Below are 20,874 nucleotides of genomic sequence, written 5' to 3'. Positions count from 1 at the left end.
GGCGGCCGGCCTCTCTGATTTATGTTGTAAGCTTTCTCCTCGCCAGCGCACTTTCATCAGTGACGAATCATATTTACAAATGTGTGTCGAACCGATGCGTGCTTCACACCAGGTGGAATGTTTGTGTTGTTGTTTTTTAATAACCCTGCCGAAAACGCGTCGACAAGTGGCCATATGAACTGCGGTCAAGTCAACCAACAGTTCGACAAAAGCGGTCAAAGCCAGCAGACACTCGCTTTCTGCTATCTCTGTGTACATACGGCATTACGGTAATTGCACAGCACAATTGCAAGAAATAGAATCACTTTTCTCTTCACTTGAATTCCGATTTATTTATTTTTTTTGTTTTTGCGAAAGCCCTTGTTATCGCTCGATGGTTCTACGCCAGGCTAGTTGTACACCACCCCAGGAGACCACCCACTCAATTAAAAAAAAATCTCCATTTCATAATAAGGCTCCTCCAAAGAAGTGCCACTTGGTGGTTATACTGTGCTTTGTTTCAGATTCATATTTTGGTGGATATCCTAATTGTCACCACATGATTCCACTTCATGGTGGCACGGCACCCCAGGAAACCACTCACTACATTTTAGAAAATTATCGCTTCAAAATCAATTTTGTCCAAAAATTGAGATTGTGTTATAATATACACAGGTAGGTAGGTTGTCCAATAACGGAAGGTTGGCGGTTCAAATCCCACTCCGTCCCAGTCTGTTGTTGTGTCCTTGGGCAAGACAATTAACCCAAAATTGCTCCCAATGGGGCTGGCAGCACCTTGCATGGCAGCAGCGACCCATTGGTGTGTGAGTGAATGGGTGAATTAGAGGCCATTATAAAGCGCTCTGGGGTACCGTGAGGGTGCTGGAAAGCGCTATACAAGTCCAGTCCATTTACCATAATTTATCAAATAATCATCAATAGTCATTTATGAAAAGTGGAAGAAAATACATGAGATTAATAAATAGTTGGATAATTAATTGTCTCTTTAATTAGTTTTGTTTTTATAGAGGTCATCTATCTCTCCTCAAATGCTTGAGATGGGGGGGGGGTGATGATCACAGCACTTCACGAATAAACAGAAACAGTTGGAAAGTTTCTTTAAACCCTAGTGTGAATTATGAGGCTGAGGCCTGCTTAACAGACAGGCAGGTAAACCTGATACAGCTTTGTTGTGGCTTCAGGCTGTAAAGGAAGGAATTCACGCACTGAGAATTCACAAGTAGGTTACTCGTGAATACGTAGGCCTCAGTGTCAGTCATCAACCACACAGTGGCTACAAATCAGGTGATTTCCCACTCTAGTTTCGTACTTACCCTTGTTTTGTTTTTTTGTTTTTGTTGTTTTGTTTTTTTTATCAATGAACTAGTTTCCTGTCAAAGGGTAACTCTCATTATTAAATCTGGTTCAGGTTCCACTTTCAAAGTACAAGTAATTGCTGCATAAGGTTTTGTAAAGTACGTAATTTATTGCATAGGACACCATAACATTTTGGTGCATATGTATTTGATTTGTAAAGAAATGATCTCATTGGGACAAAATATCCGCAGTTAAGACATCTATCAGCTGTCTTAATCAATGTCACTAGCAAAAAATAAATGTTGGGAAGGTCAGTTACGTCACTAACTGTTCATTATGCCTGCAATAACTAAATAAGCCAGTGGGTGGCGAAAACGGCTCATCACAAAATAGGCAATTGTGCCACTAGGTTTAAATCGTACCTATATCCAGCTCTGTTATCGATTTGTTATCCTGGTTGTAGTTTTTCTCTTTTACACTGCTTGTTTGGTTTTGCTTTTTCACCGAACGCATCAAGGATTTCCAAATACCCGGAAACGCGACCACTTTGCCCTACTTGCTCAACAGTTTGGTAACCATTTCCCTTTTTTTTTTTTTTTTTTAAAAAAAAGAGAGATTGATAGAAAGCTCGGGGTACAGAGTTGTCAGCTTTTTAACTTAGTCTGTCTTGTCTAACTTGGTCTATTCGCCCAAACTTTCAGAAACGTCCCAACCTGACCTAGCTAGCAGCATCCTCTCGTCTGCCGAGGTATACGAAGCTTTAGGGCTCGTCCGGCATCATTGCTGTCATTAGACTTCGTTCTATTTCACGTTATTGTAAAACAAAAAGTGGACGCACGGCAGCTTCATTTCGGCCACTAGCGTGGTTCATGTCTTGCTAACACTGCTGTTTATTTGCGACGTATTTATCAGGGATGGCCACTGCGCCCCAGTCATCGCTTCACATGAGATCGAAGGATCTCATCAAGAAAGAGCCACTGGATTACGGCGGATTTGGAGACGTTTACTTGTGTTACCATGTTACACTCGGACAGGTGGTGTTGAAAACCATTTACACGGGCACCCTGCGGAACGAGTAAGTCAAATGTGTTACTGTTTTGTGTGTCGTCTGCCAGGGTATTCCCCGAAACGCGCTTCTCCGAGTCATGTGTTCCTCGACTTCAGCAGACCGCTGTTGACTGTCTTGTTTCGAACATTTTAGCGTTCAGTAAACAGTCATCTCAGTTCGCCTCAAATATTTTGCAACACCCGACTTATGACAACTAATAGTCCATCGCTAGTAATGAATTATACAGTTGTTTTGTTTGTCATTTCCAAAGGATTGGTCCTGAAAAACAATGCGCTGACGTTCTAAGTACTTCCGTTTAAACGAAGTGAAACGGGAACTTCAAAAACGCGGAAGTCTGTCAATCACTGAACCAACTGAAATACTGTACAAATGTTTGATTTTTAGAGTGGTAAAGTCTCTCAGTATTAGAATTGCAGCTCGATATTGTGACGCAAAATCTGTACAGGGGTCAGAATGTTTTGACCATCTTTGCAGAAATATTTGAAAGTGATGAAAATAATCCGTGTGAGATAGTATTAACTAAAAATGAAATTAACTCATTAATTGGATATGTTTAGTTTTGTGACTTTTTCAAACAGCAGTATACTGATGGCAGTCATTTTCTGTCTCTCCCCACCCCCAGGGACAGCAAGAAGTCTCTGCTTGAAGAGGGGAACATCATGGCAAGCCTTAACCATGAACGGGTGGTCAAGTTGCTGGGTGTCATCATGGAGGATAAAGATTGCTCCCTGGTCATGGAGCTCATCCCCAGAGGCAACCTTCTGATCATGCTACAGACGGTCAGTAGAGTTCCAACAGTTTGTAGCTGTAGTCTACATCCGCCGGTCTGTCATTTTATGCTTTTAATTAAAGTCAAGCACGCCAATTCATTTTTATTTTTATTTTAGATCCCTGTGCCGCTTTCAATCAAGGGCAGGATCATTTTAGAGATCCTGGAAGCAATGGTGTACCTCTCAGAGCGACGCATCATACACAAAGACCTTAAGCCAGAAAACATTTTGGTGGACAAGGATTTTCACATCAAGGTACAGAGTCATTTAGGCATGTCAGCCATGTATCATTGTGCCAGCACAGTGAGGGCAGCTGAAGTCTTTCCATCTCTGTCAGATTGCAGACCTTGGCCTGGCCACCTGCCAAACGTGGAGCAAGCTCACAAAGGAGGAGTCCCGCAAGAAGAGCCAGAAGGGAAGATTGACGGGCGCCAGAGGAGCCGGCACACTGAGCTACATGGCTCCCGAGCACCTGGACAGCATACATACCATCTCTACAGAGAAATCTGATGTTTACAGCTTTGCGATTGTGGTTTGGGTCATTCTCACCGCGGAGGAGCCATATGCAAGTAAGTTTGAAGTTAAGTAACGTATTATGAACAAGACACCTACGCAGACCTAAACAATATTGTTTTTAAGTTACAAGAGGCCCCTGGTAAACCAAAGTACTTATCGTTTCTCTGTTTAGACGCCAGGAGTGAAGATCAAATTTGCCAGTGTGTCAGAAATGGGGATCGACCATCTGAGGACAGTCTTCCAGAGGACACGCCCCCAGAGATAAAGCGGTTGATGACGTGGTGCTGGAACTCCGATCCACTGCTGCGGCCAACGTTCAAAGGTCCCATATTATAACTGTTTCCAGATGTTTTTTTCCCAGACTCGAATCTCACACAGCTGCACCAAGTCAGCTCTGAGGCACGAGGTGGGAGAGAAGTCAGTGAAGTATCACTGATCGCTGTGATATCACCCAGTGATTTTTGATTTTCATTTTCCCTTTGTTTCCTTTTCTTACAGAGGGTTATGACTTCTTTTTTCCTTTTTACACAAAAATGCTGGAACCACATGTAGAGAAGGATGTGTGTGATCTATTGGTAAATACATTTCCGTGAAATGGATACAGTAACATCACAACAAATATGTTCAAGTTAAAATATTTTTCATGGTTTTCTTCAGGAAGTATATGAAGGCCCAGAGGACCTTGTTGAGAAGATGAAGTCTTTGTCAACACGTTCAGAATGTTTCCTCGCAGGTGAGCACACATTAATGCTCAATGTGAACAAATTAGAAAACATGTTTGTGCCAGTACGTTTCGTAATGTGATGTGCGTTGAATGAAAGTACACACAACAAACCAGTGTGTGTTTTAAAACGTATGTAGCTTGTTGCATGGCCTTAATGCTAAAGCAGAATGTATAGGAATATTTCAAGTCATTGACATTCTGAAATTTGTTAAAGTTTTCAGTGAATGTGCTTTTTCATTTATCTCTAATTCTTTACAGTTTGCATCCTTTACTTTTAAGTGGTGTCCTTGCAGGTCTCATACTGTTTTTATTCATTCATTCATTCATTCATTCATTTTAATTTTGAACCTCAGTGGAACTGGGGTCAGACCTTCCACAATAACACACACAAGAGTTGAGACCAACCAGAAAAGTAAATGGTGGCCCTTTCCCATGTCTGGGAAGTTTATTAACAGGATACAGACACATTTAACTTAACTTCAACTGTTGGAAAATGCAACTTTAAATGAAATGGGGTCTTAAGTATCCAAACCTGTCCTGTGAACCCGTGTTTTAAAAAAAAAGTGGCAAACTTAAAATGAAGGTGATTCGACTTTTGTCTTTGCAGATTCTCCTGCTTCTCTAGTGAGTTCAGACAGCAATGTGTTGGTGCCAGTGGAGGCCAGTGTTGAGGATCTACATGACCTCCAGTACAACGTGTCAAGCGATAACATTGAGACAGATGCCACTGCACATAGTATCACTCCACCTCTGGAGGAGAAACTGAACCAGGAGTTCAAGTACCACAAACATGGTAGCTACAACTTCAGGAGCGAGTCGGACCCTGCCAACCACCTCTGTCGCACCGCCTCAAACCCCGCCCCTCTGAGCGTCAGCACAGCAGATCAAGCAGCCGTAATGCCACCGCAATCAGAAGGACTTCCCAATATGTCATCGGTGTACTCCTGGACAAAATTTGGGACAGTGCAGCCTGGCAGCCAGGAAGAGGCTGCGCACCAGCTGATTTCAGGTCACTACCCATCCATGTGCACTTCCACGACTGCTTCATCCCTCCTGCCTACGTCGACCAGCACCCCTTCTCTAACACAGTTAAACCAGCAACACCCGCATTCCCACTACAACCGCCAGAAATCCTTGCCAATTCTCCCTGTGTCTGACACATCTGCTCCTGACAGCAGCCACGGGCGTTTCTTCACTCCTTCCAAGAGCGGCATTCTTCAAGATTCAGGTGCTCATTACAACTCATTCAGGCTTATTCACATTAAACTTCCCACATTTTATCCATTTTCATTTTTCATTCAGTAGAGCAGGATGGCACAATTAAGTCGTTATCCTAAAACAGCAGATTTAGCCCTCTGTTTATGGCAACAACTAAAAACAACAACAGCTTTTACATTGTGCCACATCCACGTGATTGGAAAGGACCAAACAAGATGGTCACAGGCAGCAGAACAATCACCAGGCCAGGAGTGATGCAACTAACCCGGTCAAAGTATTATTGAAGTAACTGTTCCTCTTGTGACATCACAATTGGCCAATTCCTTGATCTTGTCTCTTAACTGTGGAGTTAATTGACATGTTAGCTACACATATTACTGTTAGAAAACAATTGTTTTCTAATTTTGTCATAATATTGTTTTATTTGACTCGCAGTATTGAACTGACTGTTCTTCGCTTTTGGGACTTGAGGTTCTGCAGGATCCTTTGTCATTCAAAACGCCAGCAGGATTCAGATTGGGAACAACAACACGATGAGTGTCGGAGTACACGATTCGCAGCACAGTCTTTTGTCGATGTCCTCTAACGGATCAATCCCCGCTCATATCCGAGAATGCATTTCTAGATATGGTAAACCATTGTAACATTGAATTCTTGTGATTTTCCAATGATCTAGTGTTGATCGTTAAGATTCAATTCAAATGCAAACATTTTTTTCTTTGTTAAAATTTAGAGTGCCACACTGTGACTGAGGAGCACCTGGATCTGCTGAGAAAAAACATTGGGGCCAACTGGAAGCACTGTGCGCGGCGCCTCGGCCTAACTGGTGTTGAAATCGAAACCATTGCCCATGACTATTACCTTGATGGCCTGCCTGAGATGGTGTACCAGATGCTGGATCGGTGGAAGATGAAGGAGGGAAGTATTGGCTGCACGGTCGGGAAGCTGTATCGAGCCCTGGAAGGCAACATAAAGGTTGATGTCATCCAGAAAATATTGGAGTCCTGCGGTTCTTCCCAGTAGTTCGGATCAACTTAGCCGATACTGATTTGGTGCCTACACTTCCTTTTCAAGAAATGGTTGGTTGGTTTGTTACATCGGTTGAACTGAATCATTTGGAAGTCTATGAGAGCTATATGTGAGCACAGTTTCAGGTGTCATAATGGATATATATAGATGTATAGATATAAATATGGATATAGATATATATTAATGGATAATGGAATGTCAAAAAAATATTGTTTTCATGATTTAAGTAAAATGAAAAAAGGAGCAATACATTTTTTGACAGTAATGGAAACACAAATATCACAAGTTGTGTATTTTAAACATATACATATGGTTTTATGGAATGTTACAGTGGCAGAAAAATCGAGTGGGCTGTGATTTTATTCAAGGCCAAAAAATGTAATGAGTCTTAACAAAAGCAATTTGCATTGTGGGTCTAAGCAATATGAAGTACATAGATATTTTTATTTGTGATATTTTTGCAGTCATGTCAGTTAAGTCATTTCCTTTTTTCCACAATGTGCACATGAATGGCAGAGCATAAGTCTGTGTTTTCTTTCTGCTGATGAGGGGCCATCCATAGATGACAGGGTCATGGACTACTGTTGTTATTATCACTGTTTTAAATATGAAAACATTTGATGTACATCATCACAAAAAAAGGTAATTGTTGTGTGGATTTGTCTTGATTGTCATATACTGTATGTCTTTGCATCTTGATCTGGTTGTATTTTAGTGTCCCTCATAAATCACTGACTGGCACTGTGTTTTCATTTTTGAATAGTGAGGGGTTTTTTTTTGTAATTATTATTTTCAAAGAACACACCATCCAAAGTCATGCACAGCTACACAGTTGAGCCAAAAACAATTCCAGTCTACTAATCACAGCTCAGTAAAAATGTGTTTGAAACTTAAAACTACTGCAAAAGAAAAGGATTTGGTGTATTATTATTATTTTATTTTTATTTATTTTTTACCAAATAATGTGTAATAATAAATATACATGGAGTAGAACTTAACATAACAAAACGTTTTTTTCCTGAGTTAACTCGTTCAAACAGCACTCATCCATCCATCTACCCTTTCCCTGTTAGGAATTTCAATTTCTTCTGGGTTATTCAAATCCACATTGCACATACAGTATTATTGTATTGTTAAATACACAGTTAACCAGTAGTGTCACCAATTGATATCTTAAAACATTTATTATTCAAGCACAGCATGTAGATTGAAATGGGGGGGGGGGGGGGATCACATCACGTTTTTCAAGTATTTTAAAGTAAATCTAGAACACGTAAAAACTCCTGACGGGACATCAAATAATAATAAATTTGGAATAAGAGTTTCCTTGCACAGCATACAAAGGTACATCAGGGTTATGCAGGTAGACGGGTACTAGATTACTCATCTGCAGCACCTGCACCTGCAGCAGCAGACTCCATAGAAAGCAGAAGAAGAGTATTTAGAAACCTATTGCTGTATATGTACTGCTAAGTTTCTCCGTCATCCAAATCAGGACTCAACTTGCAAGTCCAGTTGCTAATGAACTCTCTAAGCCTGAACCATCTATGGACCTTGGAAACTTTGGCAAACCTCTTAGAGTGACATTACAATAGTCTAATCGAGATGTTATCAGAAACCTGAATACAAATCAGAACGTTGTTAAATGACAGGATCAGTTCAATCTTTGAAAATACTCCTGACGGGAAAGAAGCCTACCAGAGTCACCTCCTTCATCTGAAAGTAAAGGCTCTGATGTAAGAGAACACCAACATTGAGTTATTCAAAATCAAAGCAAAACAATTAAGCAGATGTTTAAGCTATGCAGTTCTGATAACATAGCTGAGTTACGATGCAAAATAGTTTGTGATACCCATTTTTCACTTTGAAGGACTACAGGCATTGAACAACTACAAACCGTCTTCACTGTAAAGAAAATAAACCCCAACTGAACAGCTTCTACAGCTGTTCATTTCCTCATTATTAATGATTTACAATTAGTTATTTACGTCTGTTTTGAAAACAGATTTCAACTTACAGAGCTTTTGTTGATATGTAAAGTTTAATTATATTATTATCATGAAATATATTATAATCATCCCCAAGAAATAAAACAATCTCGATTCAATGATTCTGTATTTCTAGAGGGGTTCTTTTGTTTTTTTTGTTTTTTAATCTGATGGGTCAGAAAGATGAAAATGGTAATAAATAAAGATATTAAAATTAAATCAATTAATTAAATATATTGAGTCTAATCAACCACTTCTGTAAATGGATACCTGTGCCATGCACTTAGTCCAGTCCCATTTACGTAGAAGCAATTTACATACACAGTGAATGTAGCAGCCTCTCATTTAACATTTACAATATCAGTAGGCAGTCTACTAAAGAACTCTGGCATTTACACTGTACATTTTACCAAAATAATGCTCATAATAGTAAAAACATTATATGTCCAAATATGGCCATTGTAATTGTGTTATGGGTTGGCTGCATCTTTGTCACTGTGTGTCCACAGATAATTAGTGAAGCACCATGAACTACCTGAAGTTGTCAAAAGTGACAATATTTGGAGTGGCCCAGTAAAGCAAGTGTCAGAGATCTGTGAAACAGTACATCTATTTTTGTATGATCCACAGACCTGCCCAGTCGTTCCATTCCTGAGTTTCAACTCAAGATCTTTACAGGAATAACATTTTGCAAAAGGTTAACATCAAAGTTTGCTTCGACACTCAGATCTAGTGGATGTAGATTTGTCATGGGTTCCCACTTTGAGACACTGATAAAGGTGACATTTGCACATCAATAACACTATGTTTACTCTTTTCAAGCATCTAATTATGTACACAAATTACAACAAACGGATGCAGATTACACTGTTTGCCTGGTGGCTATTCTTCCATATTGGATTCCTCCGTATCGAATAGCCAATGCAGCTATTCTTCCATGTTGTATTTGACCAAAATCCAACATGTGAAAATCAGTGAAGGGACATAGTGAATTGACAAATGCATAAATGTATGTGTATGGGTATAAGGGTATGTCCTGGCACATTCCTGAACAAGATCTCCTGAAGGAATCATGATAATGCCACAGCCAAAACCACATTCAATAGTACAGAAATTGTTTTATGATCAAGTAAGAAAACTTTCATGGCCAAGCCACCCTTGTCTGCACTGGCATCATCTCCAAATTAACATGCACGTTTCCAGTTTCCGAGGTCCTTTTGCTACACACTGTGGCCAGCAGAGACCTCCTGTGTCCGACCCTTTGTGTGTTCAGCCTCTGTGCTTGGGGACGTTTAGATTCTTCTTGATCCTTTCCCTGGTCTTTGCTGGCTGCAGGGTGGGTAAAACTGCAGATTTGAGGGTAGTGTTTGAAGCATTCAAAAGTGTCCTTGCAATTCTCACAGCTGTGGTCTTTCAAAGCCACAATCGAAGGCTGTGCAAAAGGGTCAGATTTTGGCATTTGGTTGGTCCGTTTGTGAATGTTGCCAAGCCTTACTCTGAGCTCTGGCTTGGTGCAACACTTAGCTGGAACCCAGTGGCACCCTTTAAGACAGGTATGGCACAGAATACCCAGGTCCCTGCACATGACCTTGCGGATGTTGGGTCTCAGCGTCAGGTAAATGATCGGATTATAGATGGTGGAGGACTTGGCAAACATGGCTGGCATGGCGAAAGCCAGAGGGGGAATGTTATCAATGTGTCCAAAGGCGGCCCACATGGACACCACAGCGTATGGACTCCACGCCGCGAAGAAACTGATGCAGACGGCAACACTTAGCTTGCGGGCGAGAGAGAAGCAGGACAAGAAAAGTTACCTTTGGCGCAATTACACACAAGCAGTTCAACAAGCGCCAAAGAATGCTGGATGTCGTGGAAGTGGGCTACTAGCATGTAGGCTACCACCACCATACAACGCAGAAGTAAATGTAATGGCCCTGATTCAACTTGGTTGGTAAAACTAGGTGATCCAGTTGAAGCTCATACATTTAAGCCCTCCTTCAACAACCTGTACAAGTTGACATGTCGACCATCACAGTAGAAAACAGACACTGATCTTCATTGTTTTGTTTTATTTTTGTCTTTGTAGGCAAGAATGGTTGTAAACAAAAGCTTTATTAGGATCATTTACTGTATATGAAGATCGATGGAGTTGTGGCGACGTCACCCAGAGAGTGTTTTCACAGTCAGCACCAGTTTTTCAGGATGATTCTATATTTGGATGTGTGGGTGGTACTGGAGGTGAGCAATGATTGGAGCATGACTGCAGCAATGACCGTCCATCTGCTGATAAACCAACTACTTTTTGCTACTAATCTTTAGTCATGCCTCCAACCTTAATGGTCATTTTCACTGAACCAAAAAAATAACAATAACTGTAACTGTCTGTAAAGGTGTGAATTCAATGCTGCTTTTGTCTTTTGCCGGTTTCTTTTTGTAACATTTTTTGGCGGTCCCTGCTGGTCAAGCAGTGCAATGCAGGTTTTTGGCACTTCTGCATTGACCAATCAGTCAGCGATCAGAATTCCTACTTTTGGTTGGGCTGGATCAATTTCATACGATAATATTATCATGATCAGATATTGTCACCATCCTGACAACTGAATGGTTTATTCATGACCAGCATGACTCAGCAGCAGTGGTGGCAGTCAGGTGTTCATTTTGTTAATCCTTTTTGTTGTTCTATGACTTTGATCTAATTCTTCAGAATGTTATCAGAATGATAACCATTTATCAGCACAGGTAGGAAGGGCTTCCCATTCATCACTGAGCAGCAGCAGCCAATTCCTGCTAATGAGCCGCTGCATCACTGAGGGATCTATTGAGGTCACAGCTAGTTGCTTTTTCAAATGGAAGAGTGAGGTCCACTTCAGAGGACTGCAGTGCCTGAGGAGGTACTTTGATATTACCAGCATGTCACTGTCTTTATGTAACCACAAAGTTTCTGTTCGTTTTTTTTTTACTGATCAGAACTTTGAAGTTGGATGATTAAGAGGCAGATCATTGGTTGTCATCAGGTTGTATTATAGCTCTGTTCACATTTTGAATTTTAAATAATCTCTAGCTCCAGTGTTGGTGGCATTTTTACTAGGTTGGTGGTGTTTTACTCTAAATAATATGGGGATAAACTGGACCACATTTTGCAGTATTTTGTCTATGGGTTGGATTGTGCTTCACTTGTAGTCAAGTCTTATAAATCACATAGTCAAATTATAAACCCCAACTTAAGAGCCAGACAGAAATAAAAGGAATTATAAAAGCAATATCCCTGACAAAGCGAGTTCATTTTAACCCTCACCTTCACAATGATGGTCTGGATGCCTCCCATGTGTGTCTGCCTCGACGCGTGCTGCTCCATGTTCTTGCGGGACGCCTGCACCGTGAGCAGAATGCCGGCGTACGATGCAACAATCACACAGGAGGGCAGGATGTAGCAGAGGATGAAGAGCGCCAGAGTGTACGTGCGTGCAATAGTGTGCTGATTGGAGATGCGCCAGTCAATGCAACAGGCGGTACCATAAGGTTCTGGTCCATATTTTCCCCAGTAGACCAGAGGGGAGCTGGCGAATAGCAGGGCGTAGACCCAAGCGCAGGTGATGAGGAGACAGCCGTGAATGGAGTTAAACTTATTTCCTGTTGAAACAAATGTTTTTATATGTTATTTAAAATAAAGCAAAACTGCAATGCATGTATTTGAATACTTACGTGTTTTTCTATTGGTTTTGCTCTAACCTTTATAATCGTGTAACGCAAAGTTTGGTTGCACTGATTTAGAAAGTAAATAATGCAAGATCAATTTAAAGGAACATTTTCTAAGAATTATGCGTATGGATTGTCGCAATTTAGACCAGTCCTTAGCTGCACTTACTTTAGGTAGAGAGTGTAGGTTGGCAATCAGTGGCTTTGACAAGATTTGAGTATTTATTAATATTTTGGTGTAGGATTCAAACATATAATATATATTTTTTAAATATTCTGTATATCAGTTGCCTCATCATTATCTTGAAGTATTTACGGGACGAGATGTACAGCAGTGGAAAGGAATTTTTGCAGCATTAAATTTTTTCTGCAACTTTACTTTTGCATTCCAGCCACAGTTCAAAACTGGATGTTTTAGCAGGATACTTTGTCACACATCCAGAACACACACAACTTCATTTGGGTATTTTTTCTTTTTGATAATGAATAAAAAACATAATAGTTTTTATTTTTTGTATGCGTCCGATGCAGCAGAATTTTTGTAAGTATTTTTCCACATATATTTCATGGTAATATTTCAATATGTGTAGAAAATAAATAAATAAATAAATTACGTGTCCATTAACTTTTTTGTATATTTTCAGATAACTGGCAGTGAGTCATGAGGAAATCCATAATGGTGTTAAAGCTAGGGCCAAGGGAGGCCAATCAAAATACTGGTTTCTATAAGCTTTATATAGGTCCACAATTTAACGAAAGAGTGTAAAAATAGGGCATCCAAATCAAAAAGAGTTTCTGAGAGTTTTCTAAACTGTTTTGCAGTGCTGCCTGAGAAAGTATTTTTTCTCCCCCAAGGTCAAACAGAAGCCCCATTTGCACTGCATTAACCAACATCACAACTAATTCTTATTGAGTGCAGCCCCTGCACTTGTCAGTAATCAAAGGACGGCTAATGTGGGGATCTTCATGGAGGGATTATAGTTTCCTTTTTCATCCGAGGATCAATCAACAATCGGCCGCTTAGGGACATGACAGTTAATCCATATGTCATTTCACTGTGTGAGAAATAGCTCCTTTTGAAGGCTTACCATAGAGCGGGTAGCAGACTTTCACAAAGCACACCATGCTAAGCAGTGTGAGAGTGGTCAGGCTGCAGATGCCAAACAGAATGCCGCAAAATGCATATATGGAGCAGAAGGTTTTCCCATACAGCCACCTGTGAAGGAGGTTGGGGATCGCAGGTTGGGGTTTGGGGGGGGGGGGGGGGGGGGGGGGGTTTGGAGGACGATGGGAGTGGGAGGAAAAGGACGGCGCAAGGAGAAGAAAGATCAATGAAAGAGAAGGGGAAAAGAGGGTTTGCATAAGCGTGACACTCCATAGATGTACAGACAATCTTTCAGCCAACCAACCAGGCAGCGCAACGAAATGAACCGTGAAATATCAAACAGAAAAAGTAGTATGCCTTCGGACGCCTTACTGAGGTAATTGGTTCTCTCATATATATGTGTATATATATACATATATGTATATATATATATATATATATATATATATATATATATATATATATATATATATATATATATATATATATATACATATACATATATGTATATATATATATATATATATATACACATATACATATACATATACATATATGTAGCTTTGATGCCTGCCAATGATGGCGTCATGGTGTCATACCTGTGATAGAAGCTGGAAGTGATGGCCATGGGGTATAGGGACAGAGTCAGGCCCAGGTCGCTGACTGCCAGGTTGATGATGAAGTACTCTGCAGGTTTCAAAAGGTGCCTTTTCTTGTAGGAGACATACAATAGTACGCTGTTGCCAAAAAGTGAACAAACACCTGTAGGAAAAACAGACCAAAACTGCTAAGAAAAAATACATAGAATAGCACAAAGTAGTTTGTGTGCTGTGACTTATTAGCAGCAATGGCAAATGATGAGCTTCCATCAGAATATGAGCAAAAATGAACTTGTTACGATCAACCAGGAGTTCATTTACCTCGGAAGCAGGATGTGGGGCAAGGAATGTCACATGACTTGATTAGAATACATTGTTTTAGGATGTTTTTAGGATTGGTTGGAAAAGCACAAATCTAATGTATGAACAGGCAGACATTGCACTGTCCATTGTGTGGGCACTGTAAGGGCCACAGAATATTAGCCAATCATCATCCTGCTTCCTTTTTGACATATGATGAGATCCTTTATGTGATCACTTGTTGGTTCCAGCATCTATCACCCCAATTACACTCTGACTCTGCAAATGTACTAGGATTTCAGGGGGGGTACAATCAAATTATTTTGTTATGATATCCACAATCCTAGCTGAACGTAACTGTATCTGTGTCCTAAACTATACTATGACTGTTATTTATTTAGAAAATATTTTCAATTTTCAGAGGCTTTAAAATGACTATTAGGAGCTGGTTCGCCAGCTCATTTTTAAGACATAGAAGACACATCACTTTGGCTCATTTGGATTGTTTTACAACATGTGACTGTAAACCAATTTCTATGACCTTTACTCACCAAAGATGGAATAGACCACAGCCACCATGATATCCAGTGGGACAGGTATGTTGGAGTGGAACGCGACATCATCATCTGACAACGCCATCTGAAAGGGAATGAAAGCGATGTAAGGTAGAATTGGTACAACTCAGACCCTGTAGCAATTGAAAAACGCCTTACAAAAGACGCGTGTTTTCTTTACGCGTGATAAACAATTCAGTTATAATCAATTAACTGCGTTCAGACTCTGGTTCAAAACTGTTGTTGACTTCCATTAAGAAGCGTGCCTGCGCCCAAAGAGACGCCTTTTAACAATGCCGTCAAGCCATCGACCGCGCAATAATCCATTAGCTCGTTTCCCTTCTGCTCCGGTAGCCTTACACAGGTGATGACACATGGTGGCATGGTGATGACACAAGCTGATCAATGGATGACATGCGGATTAGGGAGGCAAGTAGTTCAGTCAGTGGTAGTAGGAAAAGGCATGTCCTCCGCTCATGCACAACAACAACCAACCAAAGAACCGTCAACCAACCTGTGAAAAAGTTGACCACATGCAAGACCATGTGCAGTCAATGTTGCTTACCGACAACAGGGGAAGACAACAGGCTCCATTTGTTTCGCAAATGTAACAGCAGAATTTCAATTTAATGGAATGTTTCTTATGAAATTGTGTAATTCTTTCCCTCAAGCTCAGTTACAAATGAATTTTTAGCATAGCTATTTTTTTTATTTTTTTTATTTTTACATATAATTTGCTTTATTTACCATTTCAGGGAGAGAGGGGGAAAGGCTTAATTTTCTTACAGTAGTTATAACAGTAGTCAAGTTTCCTGCATTTTGCAAATCTGCCTACTGCCATAATCTCTATAGTGATGTGAGCAGGTGCATTCCCCATTAATTATAAGTGCAGCTTTCTACTGAATTACTTTGATTAAAAATATTCCCATGAGCAGACAGAAGCTTTGTTGATCCTTTATTTGTTTCATCATAAATTATTTTTGTAAATAGGCAGCTCAAAACACATTTAACACTTTTCAGTCATGTAAAACTGGTATTTTACCAAACGGCATCCGATTTTCATACCTGTCTGGCACATGCGATTTACTCATACTAGAGATGCTAATAATCTGTGATGGATTATAGGTAGATAGATATAGGAGATTGCTATATAAAATTGAGATTACTTTTTCCCCACCAGAAGCTTGACATGGATAGAATTTTAATCAAATAGACAAGATCATCAAAGAGGGAAAGACATCACCAAGGATCTGTTTCATGTTACAAGACTTCATGGACCTCACGAAGGTGAAGGTTCCTACTTTGACTATTTGTTAAAATAGATCAATATTTTTGAAAACTTAGGCCTATCTTTTCCAACGGTGTGCAGCATAATCAAGAATCTTGAAATCACTCCTTTGTAAGATTCATTAATAGACATAAGAATGTTACCTAGGAAAAGTGGGTACCATGGAGAGGAAATATTGATCAGATCTGACAATTAGGCAAAGTTGGAGGAGAAGATGGAAAAGCTCCAGGTCCATCAAAATGGAAGAGTGTGACATGATGGAAAAGAGTGTGAGTGGTGGAGGTTTGACAAGGCAGAATGTCACAAACTGAGGGATGGAACAAAACGAAAGTCCATAACATCTCAGTACACGTAAATCTATGAGTATATAGAAGGGTGTTCTCCAACTTCTCCAACCACTGTCTAAACTCTGGGGATGAAGTTTATCAGTGCTCTGTGGCAGATCATGCAAACTTCCAAGAAATTGGAGAAGTCTGTTTTGCTTTTTAGAAAATGTGTGTGAAAACATGTTTTAATCAACTCTTTGTGATGTCTCATTATTCATATAGAATTACATATATGCATTTGTTGTTGTACAAATGTAGTAGATAGTAGATAGAAAATCTACTCCAGTGAAGTCTGTGATAGATAGATAGATAGATAGATAGATAGATAGATAGATAGATAGATAGATAGATAGAAATTGCTTAAGGTTCTTCTTGGTTGCATCAATTACAACATGAAATTCAACCTAGGAGATGAGATGGAGTCAAAGAAAGCCAGAAGAATGTGGCCCAATAAAGACTGGCCGTCACACTCCTCATGGCTGCACTTCATTATGGCAACTTTCATTTGAATTCCTACAAGACTCAATGAGTCACCATGACAAAATGTGTTTCATATAATTTATTTTGTTTTTTTTCTGCTGCAGTGAGAGTGAGACAAAATCAGCAGGCTTTGTTCATTGAATGACTGTGGATGGAGGTGCTGCATCACATCCAGTAACATTTAAATCCACAGTCATGTCTCTGACCTATTACCCTGTGCGCAGTGCTCTGTTGCAGGTAAGTCTTCCCTTTATCATTAAAAAGATTAGAATCAGTGGTTGTCAATTGTGGTCATTAGGCATGAGGCATGGTCAAACTGGCTCCTCTCTGCAGCACAGACACCTTTTATGTCACCAGAGAGTTTACAGATCCTATTCTGGTTTTACAGATTGAAAAATCTTTATTAACTGATGACATTCCCCATATGAGTCTCTGTATATTTCAGAAATAAAATGCAGTATGCAATAAATTGTGTAAACCGATCTATTCATTTCCCCCAAAATACTAAACCTTAACTTATCTTTATTTCAAACTTCAGAGTCAGGGTTAAATAAACACAGTTTAAATTCCTCTTTACATAATGTAAATGTGACTAATAGAATATCCAGAGTTCAAAATGACCAGAACATTAGTGTTGCTGTTTGGAAGTTGTGTACTCCAAATTCCCAAAAGCAAATGCAGGTCAATTAACAGCTGTGAATTGTCTGTGGATGTAAATGAGAGTGTGAATGTGGCCCTGTGATAAAATGGCAACTTTCCCGGAGTGTAACCCTGCTTTCACCCTACGATGTCATGGATAGGCTCCATAACCCCCAAGACCCTGTCTCAATTGAATGCATTGGTCATTGTTGTGTTTCTATGTGATTTTCCATGCACACACTGACTTAGTCCTGTTTTCCCAAACTATATTTTGGTTTGATTATAATAATAACAATAATAATAATAAAAAAAACTATTTATGTCCACTAGCAGAAACATTAACAGAATAGCATAAAAGTTCCAAATGAACACTTCTTCAAAAAACTGCAATTAATCTCATCTCCCAAACAAGTCTTTTTCTCATTATTTGCACCTAATTTTGATTGCCAGCCATATAACTGAGAATCTGTAAGACATACCAACACTTTACACGTATTGAATTATTTTTGGCTGACTTTGAAGCGGCAACGATAAATCAAACATCTTTTCTACAGGGCAACAAGTGTGAAACTGCCGGTCGCTGTGACACCATTGCGGGCTGAGAGAGCGCAGGATCAAGTGCGTAATGACGGTCCGGTGAGCGTTTTAGGTTCCATCATTTTTGGAATAAAAGTGCGGAACAACAAACACTGACATCCGGTTTTAGGTCAAACTCACCCGGAATGCGCGCTCTTCCCGGTCCTCCTCAGGTTCGTCTTGACTTTCCACACTTTCACCTTCAGACTGCTGAGATTTGACTGTTGAGGTTGTGCGAATTGACGAGCAGCAGCAGCAGAAGCACCAGCGGCAGGACCAGCAGCAGGACCAGCAGCAGGACCAGCAGCAGGGCGACCAGGCTGACGGACTGACGGCGTGCAGTCTATGGACAGCGCAGCGTCCAGACCCCCCGCAGACCCGAGCTGCTTGAATCAACCGATGACGTCAGTGACGTCACGCTTTATCAGCGTGCACTTGTCGGTACGAAGAAAACGCATCTTTTGATGATGATCCGAATTGATTAAATGAGCTTCGCATGTTGCAACGAACTGTTATTTCACAGGAAGAGTGGCAGGCCGCAAGTCCGGGGGACAACAACAAAGAGTACCAGTGAAACGCTTTCTGAACGCGTTTCTCTCATTCATTTCATTGTTCATGAATGTATTTATTTATTTATTTATTTATTTATTTATGAATTTCTTTTTGTTTTTTGTGAATTCAAAGTTCGGAATGGATTTATTCCACTTCTGTGCTCAATCAACGAGTAAACAGTGTATTGTGTAAAGTGAGTGTCCTTTTAAAGGAAAAAATATTTTATCCACTCATGCATTTTCTATATGCGTCCTCCTGCATTCAGGGTTGATGGGGTTTTGTTTTATGAATTTAATATATATATATATATATATATATATATATATATATATATATATATATATATATATATATATGTATATATATATATATATATATATATATATATATATTAAAACTTCTATAAGAGTTACATTGCTTTCTGAAAGCAATGAAATTGATTACTTATATAAGCACATTTGGATATGTTGCTAAGATAGAGCTATTGATGTGAATTTTCAATTTAGGGGAAGAGAATGAAGAAATTATTAGTATCATGTAAAATTGCTTTTATGCTTAACATTTGGATGCAAATTCTGAGGTCTGATACTTTATAAGCGTTATAATTGAAAACTATATTCTGCATATTTTATGCTATCAAAATGAAAATATTTTTGTTGGTGAAATTTATTTCTCTCTCTCTTTAATATGAACAACTCTGCTTCATGCACAAATATGTTTGTACTAGCATGTTTCAATTTACCTCTCCAGCTGTTTGGATGAGCCTATGTCTCTGCAAACACAGTTTTTTGTAGCCTCTATTTTAACAATTAAGTGGGAAATAGGCTGTAGCGTTCGCTTATAGTTGTGTGTCATAACCTTCACACAACTATAAACGAAACCAGTCACAGTGAGCAAGAGATACAGTTGAAATTAGCATTTGAAAAGGAATTGAGTTTGTTTTCAATTAAAGTAAAATGGGAAACAATCCAACATGAAAGTGGAGGTGAATTACGTTCAAAAGACACACAGTGGAAATCTGTGGAATTCACACAATCCAAAGTCACGGTGTACGCTCAGACACGGTCACAAGGCAACACAAAGATGTAGCCGGCGTCAGAGATGAAAGCTGAATTGAAGGTGTTTCCAAAGGATTAATTGTGATGGCCACAGAGGAAAAGAGAAAAATTAATGTCTCCGATAACATAAAACACAGCGTGAACATCAAAGAGGAAGCACAGAATAAGAATTTCACACAAGCCCGTCTTTGTGAAGTATGGCTGAAGAGTCAAGACTACACAGGATTGGCTGGAATACTAATCACTGCTTTAAAAAAATCTATTCAAAGAACATTTACTTGAAATAATACTGTTTAAAAGTTAAAATGTAAAAAAAAGTTACATTTGTTTTATCTCATTTCAATCACATCAAGCCAACAGACTAACATTTGACGCTCAAGTCCACCTTCGGTCAGCGTGCAGCTGTGCTTTGGCACTGCGATGTGACAAGTACTGACAGTACTCTCGTATCTGCATTTGTGACTGACAACCATGTGTTCACAATCACAATGTGTTGCTTCATCATGACAACTTGTAACATCAGAAGTCCCGTTCCTGGTGGAATTCATTGGATTTTTCCTGCTCCCATCATTCGTTCAGGTTATACCACTCAATTACTTGCTTCTGTGTCAGCATCAGAGTTAGGGTTAAGGGTTAGACTGATCCAAAACAGAACAACACTTCAGTCCTTTCATCACCAGTCTCCACAACTCATCACTTTAATCAGCACTATTTTTTTTTTGCACTGGAGGATAATCACACAATCATCTTGCACACTTGTTCACCTTGTTTGTCTGTCCTGCATGGCTTGTATATATACTGATATTTTGCAATTGTACATAGTCCTGCAATGTTCATTTGTACAGTTTTCATGGCAATAGTTGTATGTTGTCAATCTGTAAAATAGCATAAAATGCATACGGTGGGGGAGAGATTGAAGTCTTGCTGTACTGAAGGTCTTCACAGCAGGAAGCACTAGACTACTAGGAACCTCCGTGGCTACTTGTTAGCATTAAAGGACTATTGCAAGAGCACCCACTGTAGCCGAAAAACTAACAGGCATTCGTGTGAAAAAGATACTAGTGTATCTCGAATACGTCCAGCATTAAAGA

General features: G+C 39.7%; 2 protein-coding genes across 7 annotated transcripts in view; one reads left to right on the top strand and one right to left on the bottom strand.

The window, feature by feature from the left end:
* The window catches only part of ripk1l (receptor (TNFRSF)-interacting serine-threonine kinase 1, like), a 45,218-nt gene that overhangs the window by 3,982 nt on the left and 20,362 nt on the right, over nucleotides 1–20,874 (top strand). Inside the window, exons 1-12 of one of the 6 annotated variants that reach the window (XM_076021490.1) lie at nucleotides 1,684–1,867; nucleotides 1,998–2,044; nucleotides 2,209–2,371; nucleotides 2,988–3,144; nucleotides 3,253–3,390; nucleotides 3,473–3,704; nucleotides 3,824–3,973; nucleotides 4,150–4,226; nucleotides 4,309–4,384; nucleotides 4,983–5,603; nucleotides 6,074–6,223; nucleotides 6,327–7,609. In XM_076021490.1, coding sequence (XP_075877605.1) covers nucleotides 2,211–2,371; nucleotides 2,988–3,144; nucleotides 3,253–3,390; nucleotides 3,473–3,704; nucleotides 3,824–3,973; nucleotides 4,150–4,226; nucleotides 4,309–4,384; nucleotides 4,983–5,603; nucleotides 6,074–6,223; nucleotides 6,327–6,616 — 2,052 coding nt within the window. In that variant the 5' untranslated portion in view covers nucleotides 1,684–1,867; nucleotides 1,998–2,044; nucleotides 2,209–2,210 and the 3' untranslated portion in view covers nucleotides 6,617–7,609. The other 5 variants (XR_012926272.1, XM_076021486.1, XM_076021488.1 and 2 more) reach the window with 5 other exon arrangements.
* opn7a (opsin 7, group member a) lies at nucleotides 9,681–15,301 on the bottom strand. Its single transcript, XM_076019741.1, has 5 exons — nucleotides 14,862–15,301; nucleotides 14,011–14,173; nucleotides 13,395–13,522; nucleotides 11,906–12,240; nucleotides 9,681–10,387 (listed from the first exon to the last, which is right to left on the bottom strand). The coding sequence occupies exons 1-5, from the start codon at nucleotides 14,947–14,949 to the stop codon at nucleotides 9,752–9,754; spliced, it is 1,350 nt and encodes a 449-aa protein (XP_075875856.1). The 5' UTR covers nucleotides 14,950–15,301; the 3' UTR covers nucleotides 9,681–9,751.

The sequence above is a fragment of the Nelusetta ayraudi genome, unplaced genomic scaffold (assembly GCF_046127955.1).
Source record: "Nelusetta ayraudi isolate G7.1 ecotype Tasmania unplaced genomic scaffold, CSIRO-AGI_Nayr_v1 ptg000011l, whole genome shotgun sequence".
Taxonomy (NCBI): Eukaryota; Metazoa; Chordata; class Actinopteri; order Tetraodontiformes; family Monacanthidae; genus Nelusetta; species Nelusetta ayraudi.
This window is presented reverse-complemented; position numbering and strand designations above follow the sequence as displayed.